The sequence below is a fragment of the Mauremys reevesii genome, linkage group 5 (assembly GCF_016161935.1).
Source record: "Mauremys reevesii isolate NIE-2019 linkage group 5, ASM1616193v1, whole genome shotgun sequence".
Lineage (NCBI taxonomy): Eukaryota > Metazoa > Chordata > Testudines > Geoemydidae > Mauremys > Mauremys reevesii.
The window spans coordinates 85,249,080-85,272,231 of NC_052627.1; the positions used below are offsets into that span (position 1 = coordinate 85,249,080).

The 23,152-nt window shown below is 48.1% G+C and overlaps 1 protein-coding gene across 5 annotated transcripts in view; it reads right to left on the bottom strand.

Moving 5' to 3' along the window:
• TUSC3 (tumor suppressor candidate 3) overlaps window positions 1-23,152 on the bottom strand; it is a 307,547-nt gene that overhangs the window by 159,456 nt on the left and 124,939 nt on the right. For all 5 annotated transcript variants that reach the window (XM_039542533.1, XM_039542535.1, XM_039542532.1 and 2 more), the window contains exon 2: window positions 13,975-14,144. In XM_039542533.1, the coding sequence (XP_039398467.1) occupies window positions 13,975-14,144 (170 nt within the window). The remainder of the gene's footprint in view (window positions 1-13,974; window positions 14,145-23,152) is intronic.

Below are 23,152 nucleotides of genomic sequence, written 5' to 3' on the forward strand. Positions count from 1 at the left end.
AAAGATACTCGTACCCGCTGGGGGGAACCGAGTATGTCCGTTCCACCCCTCGAGCGGTGGGAGGGATGGACACCGGCGACTGCCAGATCGTAGTGGCATTCTTTTGGATGGTCCGAATAAAGGGCAGGGCCACCCGCAGCGGGGCCTCAGCTCCAAGCACCCTGGTCACCGGATCCTCGTCTTCAGCGACCTCTTCGACCGGGAGGTCGATGGCCTGTGCCATCCGTCGAAGCAGGTCCTGGTGGGCCCACAAGTCAATCGGTGGGGGGTCCGATGTTGATGCCCCCGACACCGCCTCATCCGGCGAGGAAGACGAGGATAGGCCCTGGCCCATGGCTTGTAGAGGTGGTTCGTCCATGGGGTGCGAAGCCTCTGCGTCTACGGGATGCTCTGCCGCTACAGGTGGCAGTGGAGCCTCAACCGGCGGTGATGGAGGGGGCCTGCTGACCGTGGCGTCCGGCACCCTGTGGTCGGAGGTCCTGGGTCACTGAAGGGAGGGGACCCCTTGAGCCTCGTGATAGGCCCAGGGGGTCCAGAAGCCCCACTGCTGCGGACCATGGTCCTGCCCTTGGGGATCGGCCCGGAGATCACCACCGCTGCCCGCTTGAGAGGGGACCGAAGGTTGGCGGGAAGGCCACGGGGGGGCAGAGGCGCTCAGGGACTGCGTCGTCGATGCCGCCGGTCTGTCCCTGGACGGTACCGGGGATCGGTGCCGGTCATCGCGGTGCCGGGAGCGAGAGCGGGACCATCGACAGTGCGGGTACCGGGAGGTCGACCGCGATCTCGACCGACGTCGGCGGGAGCGGCTTCGTGATGATCAGTACCGATAGCGGTACCGGGATCCGGACCTTCTTTGGTACCGACGATTGGGAGATCAGGACCGGGATCGTCTCCGGGAGTGCGACCGGTACCGCGATGTGGAGCGGTACCGGGACTGCGACCGGCGCCGAGAAAGAGAACGGTACCGGGATGGTGACCGGTGCCGGGATCTAGATCGGCGTGAAGGCGACCGTCTCTGGGATCGGGATCGGGAGCGTGACCTGGAACGCCTTCTATCCCATCTGTCAGGGGAAGGCGGCCTCATGATGGCCGGTTTGCCCACTGACTGCACAGCCCACACCAGCGGTGCCGGGGGCCGGAGGCTCGGTGCTTCTGTGAGCTCTATGAGCTCTGTCGCCGTCGAGAAAGACTCGGGCGTCGACGGGAGAGGTAGCTCGACCACGGTTTGCACCGGGGAGCAAGGAGGTACCGGACTCAACGGCCCTGTCGGTGCCGGTGTCGACGGTACCGCGCATGGTCTATGCGCTGTCGTATCCGGTGCTGAGGGAGCCGGCGCTGGCGGCTGGACGAGCGGTCCCGACGCAGGTGTCTTGGTAGACTTCTGCTGCGGCTTGCGTTTCCCCAATGGCGAGAGGGAACGGTGCTGAGGCGTTGGTGCCAGCTGCTTCTTTTTAAGAGTCTCGGTACCGGACCGGTCAGGAACCGCTGGGGCGCTCCGCGCCGAAGATGACTGCAGAGCTGATGGTGTCAGCACCGCAGGGGTAAGCACCGACTCCATTAAGAGCTGCTTCAATCTAATGTCCCACTCTTTCTTCGTTCTTGGTTTGAACGATTTGCAAATTGGGCACTTATCTGCGCGATGGGCCTCTCCTAAGCAGCGCAGGCAGGAGTCGTGAGGGTCCCCAATCGGCATGTGCCGTTGGCAAGCCGCATAGGGCTTAAACCCCGGTGCCTTGGGCATAAGCCCGCACCGGTCGGGAAAAGAGGGGTTAAGCCCCCCTAATTCCCCTTAATCTACTTAATAAACTAACTTAACTAACTATTTTAACTAACTATATACACTAAATACAACGAGAACCAGAGATAAGCAAGGGATGTGGAGGTCAAAGGAGCACTCCACTGTTCCAACGGCCGTCACGGGCGGGAAGAAGGAACTGAGGAGCGGACGGGCCGGCTGTGGTATATATCTAGCGCTATAGCGGCGCCACTCCAGGGGGCGCCCAGCCAGCCCGCTGGAGTTGCTAGGGTAAAAATCTTCCGAAGAGCCGTGCACGCACGGCGCGCACACCTAACTGGAATGCATAGGAGCAATCACTCGAAGAAGTAGTAATTCTTCCGCTCTACTCCATGCTGATTAGGCCTCAACTGGAGTATTGTGTCCAGTTCTGGGTGTTACATTTCAGGAAAGATGTGGACAAATTGGAGAAAGTCCAGAGAAGAGCAATAAACACGATTAAAGGTCTAGAAAACATGACCTATGAGAGAAGATTGAAAAAATTGGGTTTCTTTAGTCTGGAGAAGAAAAGACTGAGAGGGGACAAGATAACCGTTTTCAAGTACATAAAATGTTGTCACGAGAAGGAGGGAGAATTGTTCTTCTTAACTCTAAGGATAGGACAAGAAGCAATGGGCTTAAACTGTAACAAGGGTGGATTAGGTTGGTCATTAGGAAAAACTTCCTAACTGTCAGGGTGGTAAAGCACTGGAATAAATTGCCTAGGGAGGTTTTGGAATCTCCATCATTGGAGATTTTTAAGAGCAGGTTAGAGAAACACCTGTCAGGAATGGTCTAGATAATAGTTAGTCCTGCAATGGCAATATGATAATTTTTAACTGTGTTTAAGATTTTAAATATAAAACACAGAGAAAACTAGGGCTGGTCTATACTACTAATTTAGGTCAACTTAACTACGTCACTCAGGGATGTGAATAATTCACATCCCAGAGAGAAATAGTAAAGCCAAACTAAGCCCAGGTGTAGACACCACTTAGTCAATGGAAGAATTCTTCCATTGACCTAACTACCACCTCTCAGAGAGGTGTATTTACTACAGCAACTGAGGAACTCTTTCAGTCGCCGTAGTAAGTGTCTACAGTATAGCACAGCATTTCTAGCACTGACATATTTTTAGATGCCTTAATACTACGGTAGACATGATTGAGAGAAAGAGCAGATAGAGAAAAATGCGGAGACATACTAGATAAATCTAACGTGCACAGGGAGTGGACAGAAACAGCTTTATAATACCATAGTTTATGTGATGTAGAAAGTAGCCAATGTTACTTTTTAGGAAAAAAAATTGAACGTATAACTTTGCTAGAGATTATTAGTCATAGTAGTAAAAAGTTAAATATTTCAGTGTTGGTGCTACTTTATACTTGAAATATCACATTGATTTTTGGTGTGCATTCATTTTGAAAATGTTTTGATGAGTGACAGTTAACTTAAATCCTAGATAGAAGAATATCTACAGAACATTACTCATTAAGTTGCTTAAAGCAAAAATAGATTCTTCACAAAGTATATACTGAGTAGCTAACAAAAAAGTAAGTCATGCATTCAAATTCTGTACATACTTACAGCTCTCCTGCCCATTAATTAACCATTGATTTGGGAAATGTCAATTTTCTGATAATAGTTTTATGTGCCATATGATCAACTTCATTAAATTCATATTATTCCATGTGGCAGGACTGGGTCTCAATTTCACATTTGCTTAAAACAATTTAACTAACAGCAATATGTTGATATTTTTCTTCCTGGATTATTTTAAAGATTTACAATTGCTATATACTTAAATGCCTAGAGTGGCAAATTGCAGGATGATGTTTATAAGCATTTTTCCACCTCAGTAAACAATATAAAGTTGTAAATGAGATTATGTTTCTTAATAATGACAATGTTTATATTATTTTAAAGGCAGTACAAAAAGGTTCATAGATGTACACGAAAAACCATGAAGGAGTTAATTCCCTGCTATTTTATGTAATGATGACTACACTGGCCCTTTTAAGAGAGAACTTTGTACTTCTGCTATACCAGTGGTTCTCAAACTTCTGTACTGGTGACCCCTTTTACATAGCAAGCCTCTGAGTGCAACCCCTTTATAAATTAAAAACACATTTGTATATATTTAACACCACTATAAATGCTGGAGGAAAAGCAGGGTTTGGGGTGGAGGCTGACAGCTCACGACTCCCCATGTAATAACCTCACGACCCCCTGAGGGGTCCCGACCGCCAGTTTAAGAACCCCTGTGCTATATCTTTGCTGATATTGGGGAGGAAACAAAATCACCAGATGGATCCTGATGTCCACCTCACACAAGACCTGAAGGGGTTAAAGAGACTACGTGGTCCAATTAACCACCTAGGTTGCACCTGGAGGAGGAGCCAGAGCGTAGTGAGGGCTAATTAAAGAGGAAGCTCAGCTATACAGGCCCTAGAGGGGCTTGTATATCCAGTAGCTGAGAGCAGAAGAGGGACTACAGAGATGTGGGGGGGGGGGTTGCAGTCACCCTCAGCATAAGAAAACACAAGGTAGAAAGTAGCTCGGGAATACAGCAGGAAAGTTCAGGACTGTGCAAACCTTGACTGCTTATTGTAGGGCCCCTGGGCTGGGCTGGAACCCAGTGCAGAGGGTGGGCTTGGGTTCTCCTACCAGTCACTGGAGAGTGGCACTGTTAAGGAGGCAGTAAAAGAGAAGACTGCCTGGGACAGTGGGTCCAGAGAGACTTAGATGCATGCAGTTTTCACAGAAGAAGAAAACTACAGTGACCTGGTCAGAGGGCCAAGCCACGAAACAGGTGCAGTTGAGTCCCGAGAAAGAGAATTAGTGAGTAATGGAGTGCAACTGAATGAAGGGATGTTGGCTTGGCAGAGCTAATCCCCAGACCTGGCCAGAAAGAGGCGTTTCAGCAGTGAGTAGAGCACCCCATGACATACAAGTAGAGTCCAAAACCTATATTGATGGATCCACTCTGGAGCTATTGGAATAAGGTAAGGGAGCCTTCCTTGACTTTGGACAAGACCTTGGGCAGGAGTGGAACTGCAGGGAAGGCATACAACAGTCCTTTTGATGAGGGTAGGTTGAAAGCATCTGTCAGTGAACCCAGGTTGTAGCCTGCTCGGGAACAAAAGGCGCAACTTTTTCTGTTTGCTGTTGTTGCAAACAGGTCCACTTGGGGAGCTCCCCACTACTGGAAAATGGACCTATAAATGTCCAGGCAACACCACCACTCATGGTGACCTGCGAACGACCTGCTAAGACCAGGGGCGGCTCTAGAAATCGGGCTGCCCCAAGCAGCGCGGAGCGCTGCGCCGCCCTTCCCCGGTCCCGCGGCGGGTCCCCTCTTCCCGCGGCTCCGGTTGAGCTCCTGCCGGCATGCCTGCGGCAGGTCCACCGGAGCCCGGGACGAGCGGACCTGCCGCAGTCAGGCCTGCGGGAGCTCAACTGGAGCCGCGGGAAGACGGGACCCGCCGCAGTCATGCCTGCGGCAGGTCCGCTCGTCCCGGGCTCCGGTGGACCTGCCGCAGGCATGCCGGCGGGAGCTCCACCGGAGCCAAATGCCGCCCCCCCGGGAAACGGCCGCCCCAAGCGCCTGCTTGGCGCGCTGGTGTCTAGAGCCGCCCCTGGCTAAGACAGTCTGCCAGAGTGTTTTGACTTCCCAGAAGGTAAGTCACTTTCAGGGTGATGAAACTGGCAATCCAGAAATTCCAGAGGAGGATTATCTCCTGGCATAACTTTGTCACTTGCCCCCACCCCCGCCTTGCTTGTTTAAACAGAACATGGCTGTTGTATTGTCTCTGAGCACCAACCAATTTGGCCGCACTATGTAGAAGGAATGCCATGCAAGCTAAATGGATGGCCCGAAGCTCTGTGATAGATCTTGGGGTGACCAAAGGCTTTGAGTCTGGTGGGGACCTAAGCAAGCTCGCAAATCTAAATCTAATGCCTCTGCAGCTAGACTGAGTGACTGTTGTGGAGGGGCAAAGGGAACTCCTTCACAAATATTTTCAGATTCTACCCACCAGTCCAGGGAGGACAAGGCCTGAGCAGATACTTGAACCACCATGTCCATTTGATGACAGGCTGGTGAATACACTGAGGCTAGCCAACTCTGTAGCTTTCTGAGGTGCAGTCTGGCATGCTGCACCATATAAATGCACACCACCATGTCTCCTAGATGCTTGAGGCAGTTCTGAACCATAATGACAGAGTGGGCCTTTGGATCTAAAACATCAAAAGTGGACAGAACAGTGACTATGCTGGAATGTACCTTAGACCTGGACCATACTCTCACTAGCTAGTCATCCAGGTAAGGGAACACGTGGATTCCTGACCTTCACAGCAATGCTGCTAATACAGCCATGCATTTCATGAATATGCAAGGAGCAGCTGACAAACCAAAAGGTAGTGGGATCCAATTACCATGAATCTGAGAAACTTTCAATGGATCTGGTGAATCACCATGTCAAAATAAGTGTCAAGTCGAGAGCAGCATACCAGTCCCCAGGATCTAAGGGAGGGATAATAGATGTTAATGTAACTATCCAGAATTTTGTTTTCTTTCAGTGCTTGTTTAAACTGTCTTGCATCTAAAATTGGTCTGACACCCTGCTTTGCTTCAGGACTAGGAAGTAACAAAAATAAAAGGGGGCATAGCCGCATAGTCCACTGTATCCAGGCTTTCTTACAATGCTGTTCTGGCAACTAATTTGCCCGCCACCACTTTGTCTCATCAGCAAAGTTGTCTTTGAACATCACAACATTTTCACACAGACTGAAATCGTAATGACCCAGCAGCCTGCTGGTTTGTGATCCCAGGCTGTAAACTTCCTATGGAATAAAATTTCCACCCAAACAGGTCTATCTTTTTTGCTTCTTTCCATTTTGGAGTAGAGGCCTGGTGTTTCTGTATCTCTTTTTTCTTAGTTGCAGCAACTACCAGGAGCCTGGAGGAGAGAGAGATTACAGAAGTGTTCAAATCCCTTTGAAGGGACATCTCATCTTTTTCTCCACCCTTTTAGCAGTAGGAGGCAGGGAAGATGGGATCTACCAAGGAACCCTGACTAGTTCCAGGATAGCCTCGTTAATAAAAGGTCCTGCAGAGACTAAAATGTCTATTAGTCTTCGAAATTTTTCCTGCGCCTATTCTGGATGGATATCTAGAGTTCTCCCCCTCCCCATCATCAGGAGGGGGAGAAGTAGACTCAGTCACTACTGCCTCAACAGGCAATGAAGAAGAGGAGGCTAAGGGTTGTTGAGGAGGTCCCTCCTCCAACTCTTCCACAGGAGAGTCCAGAGCAGGCAGATCCCCTTTAACAGTACTGGTATCAGGGGAGGGAAAACAGTGACCTAGCTACAGATGATCCTGGCCACTGTAGAAGGGCAGAAAGGGTGCAGAGAGGCTCTCAAATGTGAAAGAAGGTCCCAAGGGGTTCAAAAGGGCCAATGGTAGGGAGGTGGTACCCAGATATGGGTAGGCCATTGCCCTTAGCATGCTGAGGCTGTGACTGATACTGTGTTGGGCAGGCACCCAACTGGGCCTGCTGGGCATATTCTGGTCGTTGATTCAAAAGATCCAACCTCAAAGTCTGATGAGGAGTCCCCTTCCTCAGATCACGGGCAAAGTGACCCCATTGTTAGCAGGGAGACCAGCTCCGAGTCTGGAAATGGGGATACTGCCAAGATCACTGCTGACTTCCCTCTAGATGGAACTCTACAGAGAAGTTCCACAACTGTGGAAGCCACCAGTACTGAATGGTGCTCTGGGGCTGGAGTCAGAACCTCAGGAACATGCACTTCCAATCCTGGTACTGGGTGAGACTCCTGAATAGCAGGGGAAACCAGCACTGACAAGTTAAGTAGTTTTCTGTCTGCCCTGAAAGCCTTGAATATAAAAGGCACTGGAAAGGGCTCCTAAGGTACCAAAAGGTGCGCCAATCCTTCAGGGATTAGTGTCAATGGACCCTTCCTGGGCTTTGGAATCAGCAAACCCATCTGGCTTGTGAACTTTGTCTGGGGGTGCATCTTCCTTGAGCGCACCCCCGAGTCCTTATCTCAGCTCAGTGCCTTCACCCTAGACTTTGAAGGCCCCAGTACCAAGTCTTTGGGAGACTTATGTAGTCTCTTTTTAGGTGCCGGCAATGAGGATATGCATCTGGACTGTCAGAAGAGGGGGAACACTCCTAACTGACTTGGATGTACTCAGTACCTGTTCCAAGTGAGAAGGTTCCTACAGCGGGTGAAGCACAGACTCCATAAGCAGGTACATGTGTCTGGCAGCCAGGAGAATGAGGCATTAGTGTGGTACTAAGGCCGGTTCCCCATAAGGAACCGTGAACCCCACTCTAGAGAAATACTATTCTAAACTTATTCTTATATCTGTGTATGTACATAAACACAGGGGTTCTCGCAACAAATTTTTTAGTGGCCTCAGAGTGCGGCCACCAACTCTCACTGGTGTTGCACGAACACTTTTCTTACCTAAAATACTTAATTAATTTTAGGAAAAGCAATTAAATATGCACAGATCCACATCCAAATCACTGTAATGTATATTTGTAAGTTTTTTTGGCAGACTCTAACAAAAATAATACTGCCCCCATCAAGTGCTTAGTGCATCCTCTGGCTTGCAGGCTTTGTATCTTTGTTAATATCACAGAACACATAGTAGCTACCTGGGAGGCTATGAAAAGTGATAAGTGACATTAACAAACATATATGTATCACTTTTCACAGCTAGTTAGTAAGTCTGCTGTGAAAAACCAAACTTGCACGTTTGTTAATATCACTTTTCTCAGCATGCCCCAGGACCCATTAAATCCTGGATGGGGGGGCCGAAGGGGGAGGCAGCAGGGGTCAGAGGCTATGGTGGGATGAATTTGGGGCCAGGGGAGGCAGCGGGGGCCCAGGGCAATGAGGGAGATGGATGTGAGGCTGGGGGAGGTAGCAGGGGCCCAGGGCAATGTGGGGACAGATGTCGATGCGAGCCCAGGAAGGCAGCAGGGTCCTGGGGGCAGAGGGAATGGATACAGGGCCATGGGAGGCAGCAGGGGCCAGGGGTAATGGGGGTGGGTGATGAGCCCCACTGTTGCATGGCCAGAGCCAGCGCCTGGTGTCTGCTGGGATGGGGCTCAGTGCCCGCGGCCAGAACTCGGAGCTGGGGACCAGGGATCGGAGCCTGCTGCCAGACAGCCAGAGCCCCGAGCCTGTGGTTGGAGCCAGGAGTCAGTGCTTGCCGCTGCGTGGCTGGAGCCAGCACTCACTGCTGCGCAGCCCCGGCCAGGGGGTCAGCACCTGGGGCCAGCTCCCACCACCACGTGGCCGGAGCCCAGGAACAGACCTGTGGGTCGGCGCCTGCTGCCATGCAACTGGGGTAGGGGATCAGCACGAGGGGCTGGAGCTGCACGGCCAGAGCTGTGGGTCAGAACCTGCTGCCATGCAGCTGGGGCAGGGGATCAGCACCAGGGTCTAGGGCCGGGCAGCTGGAGCCTGGGCCCAGTGCCCATCAGCGTATGGCTGGAACTGGGGGCCAGAGGCTGACTGAAGCTCCACAGCCAGAGCTGGGCATCAGCACTTGCTGTCCTGTGGCCAGAGCCAGGGGTTGGCACCCAAAGCCCTGTGCTTGGAGCCTGCTGCCGTGCAGCTGAGGCTGGGGATCAGCGCTTATAGACAGTGCCTGACACTGCATGGCTGGAGCCCGGGACTGGAGCTGGGGGCCAGCGCCTGCTGCCATGTAGCTGGAACCAGGGGCCAGAGCCGAGGGCCACATGTCCAGAGCCGGGGGAGGGGGAAGGGGGCGCACAGGGGGATGTCAGTACCTGATGCCCTGTGATCGGAGCGAGCCTGCTTCCCAAAGCTCCTCTCCCCACCACCCCCAATGTGGGTCAAGAACTCACCTTGCTCCTGCAGCACTGTGCCTCACCTCTCTCCAGAGAGGTGCTTTGCCCCCCTCACCCCACCCCCATCACCACCCAGGAGGCTGTCGTGGCCGCACAAAAAGCCCTTGGTGGCTGCATGCAGCTATCATGGCCACATTTGAGAAACTTTGCGCTACACTAGACTAACACCACGGACAATATGCATACTAAAGAGGGAAGGCGTGCAGATGCAAAGATTGTAGCGCCAACAACCACCATCACTGGCGGTAGGAAGGAATTTCTGGGCAGGGGAGGTCTGGGGCAGTACGGCCCTTTATACATACACGTAGTGGCACAAGGCACTGGAGGGGGCTCACACTGCTCCTATCGGTACTCATGAGGGAAAAATCTCCAACAACCATGCATGAGGTGCATACACATCTACATGAACATAAAATCACTTGAAGAACTTTCCTGTTCCAGCACAGGGGAGTCAGGGGTGAATTCAGGGGCAAGACGGAGACAGGCCATAGAAGACAGCACTATGAACATAAGAATGGCCATACTGGGTCAGACAAAGGGCCATCCTGCCCAGTATCCTGTGTGCCAACAGTGGCCAATGCCAGGTGCCCTAGAGAGAGTGAACCTAACAGGTAATCATCAAGTGATCTCTCTCCTGCCATCCATCTCCACCCTCTGACAAACAGAGTCTAGGCACACCATTCCTTACCCATCCTGGCTAATAGCCATTAATGGACTTAACCTCAATGAATGTATCTAGTTCTCTTTTAAACCCTATTATAGTCCTAGCCTTCACAACCTCCTCAGGTAAGGAGTTCCACAAGTTGACTGTGCGCTGTGTGAAGAACTTCCTTTTATTTGTTTTAAACCTACAGTCCATTAATTTCATTTGGTGCCCCCTAGTTCTTATATTATGGGAACAAGTAAATAACTTTTCCTTATTCAGTTTCTCCACACCACTTATGATTTTATATACCTCTATCATATCCCCCCTTAGTCTCCTCTTTTCCAAGCTGAAAAGTCCTAGCCTCTTTAATCTCTCCTCATATGGGACCCGTTCCAAACCCCTAATCATTTTAGTTGCCCTTCTCTGAACCTTTTCTAATGCCACATCTGTACACATTATTCAAGATGTGGGCGTACAATGGATTTATATAAGGGCAATAAGATATTCTCCGTCTTATTCTCTATCCCTTTTTCAATGATTCCTAACATCCGGTTTGCTTTTTTGACTGCCGCTGCACACTGCATGGCTGCCTTCAGAGAACTATCCACAATGACTCCAAGATCTCTTTCCTGATTAGTTGTGGCTAAATTAGCCCCCAACATATTGTATGTAGAGTTGGGATTATTTTTTCCAATGTGCATTACTTTACATTTATCCACATTAAATTTCATTTGCATTTTGTTGCCCAATCACTTTGCTTTGTGAGATCTTTTTGAAGTGCTTCATAGTCTGCTTTGGTCTTAACTATCTTGAGCAGTTAGGAGTTTTCTAAACTTAATTTCCCCAATACTAATTTCTCCCTACTGTTACTCACACCTTCTTGTCAACTGTCTATAATGGGCCACTCTCTTACCACTTCAAAAGTTATTTTTCCTCCCTTGGTATCCTGCTGTTAATTGGTTTAACTTATTAGATTGAACTCACGCTTGGTAAAGCAACCCTCATCCTTTCATGTATTTGTACCTGATCCTGTATTTTTCACTTCATGCATCTGATGAAGTGGGTTCTAGCCCACAAAAGTTTATGCCCAGATAAATCTGTTAGTCTCTAAAATGCCACAAGGACTCCTCGTTGTTTTTGTATTTGCTCAGGTTCTGATTCAGAAAGGTATTTAATCACATGCTTAACATTAAGCATGTGTCAAGTATCAGAGGGGTAGCCGTGTTAGTCTGGATCTGTAAAAGCAACAAAGAATCCTGTGGCACCTTATAGACTAACAGACGTTTTGCAGCATGAGCTTTCGTGGGTGAATACCCACTTCTTCGGATGCAAGTCCGAAGAAGTGGGTATTCACCCACGAAAGCTCATGCTGCAAAACGTCTGTTAGTCTATAAGGTGCCAGAGGATTCTTTGTTGATTAAGCATGTGAACAGTTATGTTGACTTCAATGGGACTGTTCACATACTTAGTCACATTTTAAAATTAATTGGGGCCTTAGGAGAGATTCTGGATTGGAGAATTTTATAGCCCTGTAACTGAAGAGGCAAATGTAAAAGCCATTGTGCTATACTAGGCACTTCCAAGCCCTCTCACATTGGGAAAGATGTTGGACAGCATAGGAGAACTGCACAGTCATGAAACAAAGGAATAGCTTCACTCTTGTATCAGAGCGTTGGACCCCCATTCTGAAATGGTAAATCCAAATTAATCCGGCCTATCACAGTATTTATTTATAGAGAAATGAGGCTGTGACACAGAGACTATTTGGCAAAAAGCCCCTGTTATTTGCAAGCAATTTTCACCTGGGAGCTGACTAACTCAATGCAACAAGCACATGCTTTACAGGATATTTATTCATAAAGAGTAGCATGTAAGGTATCTACAGAAAGCTCTCAATTTGCCAAGATTCTTAACCATTGTGAGATATATGTATGGGTAATATTTAATGTATTTATATTGAAAATGTGCTTTATGGCCTTGGAGTAGAAATTAGTCACCAGGAGATAATGTGCCTCAGAGATGACTCATTCAAGCAAGAAGGAACTGTCACCTCTCTCTAAATCAACCGGTGAGGTAATGCAAGGTTCTATTGTCTACCCTTGCCACATCTCAGAACAGTCAATGGGAAACCATCAAAGACAATTGCAATGATCTGAACCACTTGGCAGTAAAAAGGGACATTATAGCTGGCAGGAGATCGCCCTGGCTATGAATAGAGACAAAATTCTGTTTCAGAACAACGAAGAGTAGGTAGATGAAGTCTTGATCCATTCACTGAGGAAAGCCCTAAAGGAGTGTGGGGCTTTCATTAACATTTTGATCCTGGTTCTTGTGAAATCAGCCAGCTCTGCAACAGACTGAACTTGGGGGGTGGGGGTGGGGAATCTACTTTATTACATAGGAAAGGTAACTATTACATAGGAAAGGAAACAGATTCATGTTTTGTGATTTTGTTTTGTATTGCAACCTGTTGTTTCCACTGCTCTCTCTTGTTTCTACTTAAATATTTATTCTTTCTTAAAAATTTCTTTCTTTCTTTCATCATAAGTGCTGTACAGTTTACAGGAGTGGGGGTTTAAGGTAAAACTGGTAAATGGAGCTACCCTGCACTTTTGGAGGCAAAGGATCTGGAATTTATGTGAGTAGCCAGAATCAGGGGCTAGATATCATGGGGGAACGTTTCAAAGAGATTTAGAAATGGGGGTGTACCTATTGTTAACCTGCAAGACAAAGTTAGTGATGGCATAGCCCAGAGGAGAACACTTGAGGGGCTGAAAGGCTAGTGGTGTTAGGGAGCTGATATCTAGTTACAGGGCCGGCTCCAGGCACCAGCATCCCAAGCAGGTGCTTGGGGCGGCAATCTGCAAGGGGCGGCAGTCCGTGTCTTTTTGCCGCCCAAGCAGAGCGCCGAATTGCCTCCGCATATGGCGGGGACAGTCCGTGCGCCTTTAGGGCGGCAGGCGCGTTTCCGCGGTGGTGGCAATTCGGCGGCAGCTTCTATGTTCAGCTGTCCGCGGCGGCACAGCTTCTGTCTTCCGGCTGAAGACAGAAGCTGCCATCGAATTGCCACCGCCACGGAAACGCACGAGCCGCCCTAACTGTGCACAGACTGCCCCTGCCATCAGCGGCGGCAATTCAGAGCACTGCTTGGGGTGGCAAAAACAGTAGAGCCGGCCCTGTCTAGCTATCACAAGAAAGACTCCCTCATGCTAGAGGCATGAAAAAACAAGGTGACTCACAGTCCTAAGTGCTCAAGAACCATCACAATGGCTAACTGGTAACAGACACTTACTAGGAATAAAGAAGATTATTTTAAAGAATGAAAAGAGAGCCTTGCATCAGTTACTATATTAAAGTAGAAGCTCTTAAATAGTGAAAATTAATAAAATAATTGACAACATTCATAAGATGTATCAGAGGTAGAAAATGTATCACAGGTAGAAATTTATAAGCTGTATCACAGAAGGAAGATACTATGGTAAGCACCCACAAGACAGATCGGTATTTATCTATCTCCCCAGGACTTAAGCTAGAATGATAACACTTATATTGTACATCAATTAAAACATAGTTAATTGAGCACGGTGGGGAGGAAGGGGAAAAGAAGAGCAGAAGAATCTGTTTCATAGGATATAAATTACCTGCAAACAGAACATTGTCTCTGTGGCTGGAGAGCTGTGAACATTACAATCACAGAGTAGTTACGAGGTGGGGCCTTCACAAATCTTCTGAATTTGTCTCCATTCATGCGGATGACTGAGCGCCTTGAGCTCCACTCCATAAGCTGTTCCACCTTTTCCGCTAACAGATTCTGTAATCAAATACAGAAGGAGGAGGCATGTTAAATACAAGCACTATGAGGCTAAATTCTGCCCTTGTTTGAATATATCCAATAGAAGAATTTGACCCTCATTCTATCTACCTTTAACAGCAATTGAGTTAAAGATGTTTTACAAATATAATTGAATTTGGTTTGAAAAAAATTAAACTGATTAAAGTAGACTTGTAAGTTACTACTTAAGGAAAACATTTTATTTCAAATTCTGGTGAGTACAGCACTATTGTACAGGTATCTGTGTCGAGGAAGAGACACTTGTATGGCCTTCTTAGCATACAACATGTCATCAATTTCCACTACAAGTAAGATTGTTTCACACATCTGCACAAAGAAAAAGATCATAGAGTATAGCATTATGTTACGTTTGTTATGTAACAGTCAAGTCATAGCAGGACAATCACGGCCATTCAGATCTCAAATTAAAAGAAAAATAGAGCTGGAAGGGCCAGAAAAGCAGCTATATCTTTTTATAACACAATAATTAGTTTAAACAAAAGCAGGGAAAAAAGACAGATTTCCTTACAAGTGTCTACTATATTGCCACGGCATTTAAGTTATACTTACTAATAAGCATTGGTATTTTATTGTAGACAGGATTGCTACAGTTGTAATCATTAGTCTTAAAATTTTACCCTAATTGTGAGCTCAACTGTAAAAAGTATGTGAAAGTTCATGAGATGTCACAATAACTTACAATAACAAATGTTGATGGGAAAAGGTACAAAAGGAGACAGAGAAGCTGAATTAGCCAAACCAAAAGACCTAATGAACTCATTTAAGGACTGTGTTAAGATCATACTTGGTAAAAAACAGAAGTGTGGAACCAGAATTGGTCTGTCAGAAACTAGGCCTAATTGGTGGACAAAATAGTAAAGGGACAGGCTACTTCACCCACCATTCCTTTGTGAGTCCTTAAAAAAAATACTGTGGGGAGAAAAACTGGCTATTGGAGTAAGTTTCGCCATCATAGCTGCCATCCTCACGAACTCCTGAGACCCCAGGCCTTCATCATCTTGATCCTGAGAGATGTCCTATCCAGAAGAGGCCAGAAAGCACCCAAATGACATCACCACCTCCACTGTCTCCAGCTGAATCCCAAACATCACGTGGGATGAAACGGGATCAGACTTTATCAACAACTGCTCCAGGCCATTGAAACTAATTTCTTCTCTTTTCCCCCAAAAGGACAGTTATTGAGTTATTGCCATCTTTGTTGCCACCTAAGAGACTGTCAAACAAGGGATTTGTCCTATTAAAAACTCTCTCCAGCTAAAGGGAAAGGGAACACGAAATACTGTTAAAATGAAAGCTTTATTTAATACTTTACATTTCAAATGCTTTAATTGTTTGTCCTTTTATTTATTTTTAATAAAAGGTTTAAATGATTTTAATGGTGTTTGCTGTGGTACTAAGCAGGCTTAGGTTTCTGTATACTAAACCCTGAACCTTGCTTAACACTATTTAATGTTGGACAGTGAGTAATTGGGTTATGTCATCTTTGGGACCCTATGTTCCATCTAAATTAATACAACAGTATCATAGTCTATTATTAAGTTTGCCCAACATTTCCTACAAGACCCTGGTTTCAGTTGCTTATAACTTTGCTAAACTTTACCATTCAAGCTGAAATTTCCCATTGAATGTTTCTGCTGCAGGCTGATGTCTTGGAAAATTTAGCCAAAACAGTTCAGCCACTTCTGAGAATTAGGCTATGAACAAAACACATTTTTCTCTGACTTTGAAAAATTCTGGTGATCTCTTTTGAGAAGCTCTAGCATCTCCATGCTTTGGAGAAGGGATGTGAAATTTGGCAAGCAGTGACATTTATGTCAAGAATGTGCATTTTCCCAATTCCCAATAATTCACCTAAATGTAGCAAGTTATAAGCCTCTTAAAAATTGCAGTTTGCACATGCTCATTAGATTTATTAAAGATTTGCAGCTGTATTCCTTGAAGAATCAGTTGGCATTGAGCTTGCTCCAGAACCTGACTGAGCACGATTTTCCCTGCAATTGCAGAGCTGCCGCAGAGTGGGCTGAGGCTGGTATCAGAACTGAGTGAAGGCAGTCTGTCTCTCTTGTGTTCTCAGTTCGCCCATGCTGGCAGTGTGGAGTAAAGGAGGATATTTGTAGGAGCCCCGCCTCGTTTATGGCATAAGTTGGAAGATGTGTAATGAATGAGACATGCAACACACTTCTCAGTGCAGGAAGAGAAAAGATAGTCTAATGGTTAAGGAAGCTGAATGCTTTTCTGGGTAATTTGATTCTATCCCTGCCTCGGGCCACAGAGTTTCTGTGTGATGCTGGACAAATCACTTAACTCAAACTTTTCACAGTTGATCACTAATTGTGTGTTCCTCATTTTCTAGGCACCTGACGAGATGCCTTAGCCTTATCAGCCAATCGAACACCAGGGCTTTTAGTCTCCACCATTAAGCCAATAATTTTAACCAGGAAGCTATTTAATTTCAGCGTTAGGCTTTAGTACGACTTTGTGGTGGACGCCAGGTCCACTTGAGCGCTACCTCAACGCTTGCTGTCGGCTTGCTGGCTCGAATTACTGGTGTGGCTATATCACAGCAGCCCGAGCGGGAGGCATCACACCATTTCGCCACTCTGCTGACGCTGGACACAGCTTGGAGCCTGTGGATTCTTCTGCCATGGACAGGAAAATGCTTTTTGAATTTGAATTTCTCTGTTCTGGCTGTGAATTTTGAATCTGACACGCTCTGGTTGCACCGGAGAGCAGCAGAAGAGGAGGGCTCTGTCCAGCAGAGATCCGAGAGAGTCCGGGCAATCAGAGAAGGTCCGAGCCATGGCAGTGTGGGCCAGCCGGGGAGTCTGTGCTGTGCTCTGCGCCGAGACAAAGGACGAGTGCGGAGCGCGAAAGGAAACGGGAAGTGAAAGCCTCAGAAAGTGAAAGACAAAGGAAAAAACAGACAGATACAGCGAAAAAAAGCCCAGAAAGACAAAGAGAGACAGTCCAAGCGGAAAGCAAACGCTCCGGACGGACGCCGCCGCCACGCCGGCACCCACCCAGTGTGCCGAAGGTTCTAGGTGGTGGCTGGAGTGAGCTTCGCAGTAGGTGACCCACAGGTGAGGTGTGAGTGAGGGACTTGGGGTGGAGGGAAGGGAGGTTTGATGGGGTTGAGGGGACAGAGAGACCCTCCCGCTTTCCCGACAGACCCACTCGAGCTCGGACCCCTCCAGCAGAGAGATCCCCCTCACAGCCAGGATCTCTTCCAGACCCTCCCAGTAGAGGACCACCAACCGTCTAAGTGCTCCACCAACAGGAAACATTTATTTTTAAGGTAAAGGATTTATATAAAAATAGAAACACTATATATTTTTTTTTAAATATGAAATTTATAAAAAAAAATATCTACACAAACAAATATGGAAAAATAGTCCTCTACAAAACAAAAAAAAAGAAAATAGAAATGAGAGATATTTCAAAAAAGCCTTTGAGGGGATTTCCTGAGAAAAAAATTTTCTTGCTTGGGAAGAGCACACTGGAAGGTGCTCAGCAAGAGGTCCGTTGAAGCACACCCATCATGGCAATGCCAGGGACAGGTAGTCATCGGCTGCTGGTAACGGGCATGGCTCTGTCTCTGTCTCCTGCAGGGCTTCTAGCGCTCTCTGTGTGTGACTTGTTGTGCATGGGTGAAGTCTCTCTTGTTGTTAGTGTGATTGTACATTAGTGTAATTAGTGTACTGTTACTGCATGCACTTTAAGAGTTTACTTTGCTTAGTTTTACTTTGCATAAGACAGACTTTTACTTTGCATAAGAATGACCTTTTAAGAGACTTTAAGAAACAGCGCGCAGCCAGACCTTAACAGAGAGCAAAGTGCATACAGTCATCTCGCGCGGTCACTGGCTTTTTGCTTCGCATAACGCCCTCATTTTCTGCTTTGCACATGCCTCCAGCAGGAGAGCACAGCTAAGCACTATTGATAAAGCTTCTGTACTGTAAGGCTTACCAGGACTCAGCTGCTGCGCTATCCAGTGCAAAGAGGATGCAGCTGTCTCTCCAATGAGCCAAGATTCAAATCTCCAATCTCGTCGAGATCTTCTGAGACTTGGTTCGAGATGGTCTTCTCTTTTGAAAATGGTCAGACTGTGACTTAGTTACTGATCTTCTGTGCTGTTTTTTGAAAGACTTCACTGTTTCTGATCACACACATTTTTTTTTCACACAGGCAAATACTGCACCTCACTCCCAGCCCCCTGCCTCGGCTGAAGAGGCTTGCAAGAAGGACGAAAGAGAAAGAACATGACAGGGCCCAGGAGAGGAGTGGCCAGAGCAGAGCAGAGACAGCAGAGGAGAGACAGACGAGAGCAGAGTGACAGCGGCAGCGGCAGGGGAGGCGGAGGAGGAAGGGGGCGGAGCAGGGCAGCAGGCAGACTCAGCAGCAGCTGACTCTAATGCTTGACGGGCGCAGGAGCAAGCATGGCAGCTGCAGAGCAGACACAGGAGCAAGCGGACACGCCCCTGGAGTGCAAGCCCTGCTGCCCTGCCAACGCCAAGAAGTCCTGAAGGAGAGACCCCCCCCAAACAAGAAAGAAGGAGGCAAAAAGGGAGAACTGTCACTGCACCGCTGCAGACAGCAGCAGAGCGCTAATGCGCTGTAAATCTGTGCTGTCCTTGGGTTCTTCCCCCCAGTCCCAAACCCAGTCCCAACTCCTGTAACCACCCCAACCCACATTATTAAAAGCGGTTGTAGTTTGTTGTTTGTTTCAACACAGAACCTGTCACTTTTTGGTATTTTTAAATTTTTATGCATTTTTTCATTACCAGGGTGTTTGGGGGGGGGGCAGGGTCAACTGTGGGGCACACAGAGACTGCACACACTAGGCACCAGGACAGTCAGTGCACACTGCACTGCCTGTGGTTGGTCTGGTCCCACTTTCCTACAGTGCCCTGGGTGCCCGAATGTAAATCTTCAGGGTGTGCCTGGCAGCCAGTGGACCATCCAGGGTAACCTTCCGGCCTGATCCCCCCAGCCCCCCCAGGCCCCTCATCCACCTTCCCCAGGGCCCTCTTCCACACCCCCCCCCCCACCCCCCCCCCCAACCCCTCACCCCCCCACAGCCCACCTCGCCCCCTCCCCCTAACCCCCCCCCCACCCCCACCCACCCTTCCACACCTACCACAGCATGCTCTCAACTTCCATGCAAAGAAGAAAACAAACGAAAAAAAAAAAAGAAAAAAAAATTATAAATTATTTTTATTTAAAATTAAAACCTAAAATTTATTTAAAAAGTGGAGAAGAAGTGTTTAAACTTTAAAATAAAAAATCAAGTTTACAATCAAGGGTCTGTCCTCTGAGAGGAAACTCTGAGGCCAAAGCCTCTTCGCTTCCGCTGGATATATCGCCCTCGCTTCCTCGCTGGATATTCTCTCAGCTCTGGTGTCTGGCTGAGCCAAAACAGCAGCCAGGCCCTTGCCAGCCTCCCAAAAGGTCAAAACCTTGCTCTCACAGAGATTGTGGAGCATACAGCAAGCAGCACAGCGGATTGCGGCAGTCAGGTTTTCGGCGATGATGTTATTCGCCATCTCCGAGATCCGATCCTCCCGTCACCCCCACCACCACACCACCATCTCTCACTGCTCAGTTCGCTCAGAGTTCCTTCCTTGGCAGGCGCCAAGGGCTTCAAGGAGCAGGTATAGAGCTAGGGTAAGGGGGTCCCAGGGCTGTGTAGGAGGATCACTGTCCCCATCTGCAACTTTATGCCCGAGCATTGAAGTCCTGGAAGAAAGTGCGCCTAGGAAGAACAGAGAACAGACCAGTGCCTGCTGAACACACGCTGCCCCCTGCACCGCTGCCCGATGTTGGTATGACGTTTGTCCCCCCACCCCCCAGGGTCACCATGGTCTCCCAGCACCCATTGAAAACTAGCGCTTGGCTGGTGGGGCTGGTGCCCTGATGGGATGGTAGTCCTGGCTGATCCCCCTGGTGCCCCAGGAATCCCATCGTATCCCAGCGCCATCCGCGCATCTGCCATCTTTGATGAGTCACTACCTGACTACCTGACAGTCACGACAGCGTGGGCATTGCGATTCAGGCTTGAATGATGACAGCAATCCGCAACGCGATTTGCCCACGCCGCGACGGGGGTAGCTGTTCGGCGTGGCGTCGCCAAAGTGGGCTATTCTGGGGCGCTCGCTCACTCAGAGGGCTGCTTCTCAGGGCCTGTGTCCTCCTGGGGCAGGGGGCGGGGGGGCAGGGGACACAACTTCAGTATCACACAGTTCAAGATCCAGAAGTGCAGTTTCTGTGTCTCGCTCATCCTGCACATCCATGCAGCTGCCCACCAGTGCGGTCCCCCTGGCCCAGGCTCGAATCCGCCCACCACCAGCTTGAACTTGACCCATTGCCACCCCACCCCCTACCCCGCCTGCCCCTGTGCTCTGAGAGGTCTCTTCTCACTGCTCTCTGCCTCTCCTCCTGAGCCTGCCGCCTCCTCTCTCTCAGCATCTGACTGTGGTGGAGGTGGGACGAGGTGGTGAAGAGTGACAACGGCCATAAGTGCAGCGCCAGCGGCAGCGCGCTCCGATGCTCGCGGCTCGCGTGGCGCTCGCGCGTGTAAACCAGAGAGGCGCGAACGAAGCCAGAACAGGGCGCTTTCAAGGAAGAGAGGGGAGGAGGAGGGAGGCGGGTCAGTTGACATTTTTTTTTTCCCCCCCATGCATGGGGGGGGGGAAAAAAATTCCAATGGGCAGCGGGGAGTGCGGGAACTGTGGATAGCTTCCCACAGTGCACCGCAAAAAAAGGGCCCGTGTGTGTGTGGATGGAAGTTGAGATTTGTTGTGTGTATTTATACACAAACAATATTTTTATTAAGGTCGAATCCACAAATTCGACTTAAGTAGATTCGAAAGAGTCCTGTAGTGTAGACAAGCCCTTAGTGTCTGATTTGCAGAAGTACTGAACCCTGCAATTGAAGTCAATTGTTACTGTGCTTTGAACATGTAAAAGGTTACATAATGCTAAGTGCTCTGAAAAATCAGGCCCTAGGCGTCTCAAATTAGGCAACCAAAATGAGTGGATACTTTTAAACAATCTCTCTGTGCCTCAGCTCCCCACTGTAAAATTGATATAATACCACCCCCTCATCTCACAGTGGTGTTGAAGATAAATGAATATTGAGAAGCACTCAGATGCTATGCAGATGAGCACCACAGAAAAGCCCATGAAGTATTTAATAATTCTGTCTCCAGAGCAGGGTTTGAATAGCGTGTAGTAAATAATGCCTTGTTCGATACACTGAACATAGAGAAAACTAAATATTGAATAGTTGCTCATTAATTGAGCACCAACCATCCTGTAAACTGATGGATAGAGGCCTGTGCAGGTACACATTTATATTCGCAGATGCAAATATCCACAGATATAAATCGGTATCCGTGGAACTGTAGGCCTCTCCCAGGAACCACAGCGGCAAAAGGAGCAGAACATGGGGCCACCACTCCCAGGAGCTAGCGCCTGCACCAGCAGTTCCTCTGGCACAGCTGTGCCACTCACAGCCCTGCCCTTGTTCCTTCCATGCAGCTGTCTGCGTCTCCTGTTTAAGAGCAGTACGCCACGCCAGAGGAGCTGCTGGCGCGGGGCACTAGCTCCTTGGAGCAGCAGCCCCAAGTTCTGCTCCTTTCACCACTGCAGTTCCTGGAAAGCCCTGCGGTTTTGTGGATACTGATTTATATCCGCGGATATAAATGTATATCTGCACAGGGCTCTACTGATGGAGGCAGTGGTTCTTATGTAAAAAAAATATGATGCGATCTAGTAATTAAAGACGATATAATAATGCATGTGCATTCACAAGGTGGGTGAATGAAGACTACATATACAACTTTAATTCTGGCATTTCCTAACTTTTAAATGCTTGACTTTGCATCCTTAATGTCCTTTTTAATGTAGTTTTGTGTTTGTAATATGCATTTATTTTCATTGAACACATGTAGTAATTAACAGTCATTACAAATGAGCATCCCTTCAAAAGATGTACAACAGCAGTCAAATAATAGTGCCCAGACAAGATTGTTTATTAAGCAGTGCTCTTAGTGACCCCTGCAATCAGCGCCCATTTATTCTTCAACTCCATGTCTGCAGTTTGCCATGGCATCCATGCTATTCTGCATAATAGTGTTCCAGAATTTGAACTTTCATTAAAAAAAAGCATTGCTAGCAGTTGTGGAAATAAATGTATGAACTGATGCAGGGTCACCTGCCTAGGGCTATGTCTACTCTTCAAATGCTGTAGTTAATCCATCTTCCCAGGAGGCAGTAGCTAGATTAACAGAAGAATTCTTCCATCTACCTAGTGCTCTCTGTACTGGGGGTTAGGTCAGCATAGTTATGTCTCTAAGGGATGAGAATTTCCCTGGAGAGATGTAGCTATGCTGATGTAAATTTCCAGTGTAGAGCAGCCCTAAGTCTGCAAAGAGCTTAAAGCAATAGCTCAGATGTGAATATCCAACTGAGCCCACTCAAGCCCACGTAAGAGTCAGATTCCATGACCACAGTATTTGGCAGTTTTTTAAGATGTCACGAAATTCTGTATTTCTGCCAGCATCCAGTGTTTTGTTTTCTTTCTCCCTGCCCCATTGGGACCTGCCTGCAGCTGCCTCATGCTCTCTAGTTTTCTTCATAAGGAAGTTAATTGTATTACAGTGTGCACTGCCTGAACTGTTCCATGGAGCTGAGCTCACTCCTCCAGAATTTACAGATGTGCCCTTGACAGTTTAAAGGAGCTCAGTCCCTATCTTTTTCAGCCAACATAATTCAGTGAAGAGGGCACAAGACTGAAGTCGGAAGACATGGATTCTATTCCGGACTCTGCCACTGACCTGACCTGCTATGTGACCTTGGGTAAGTCTTAGTTTCCACATCCCTAAAGTGGAGAAGATGCTGGCTTTCCTAAAGCCCACTGCCAACTCTGTCCACATATCTTTTCAAGGGACACCATCATAGGACCT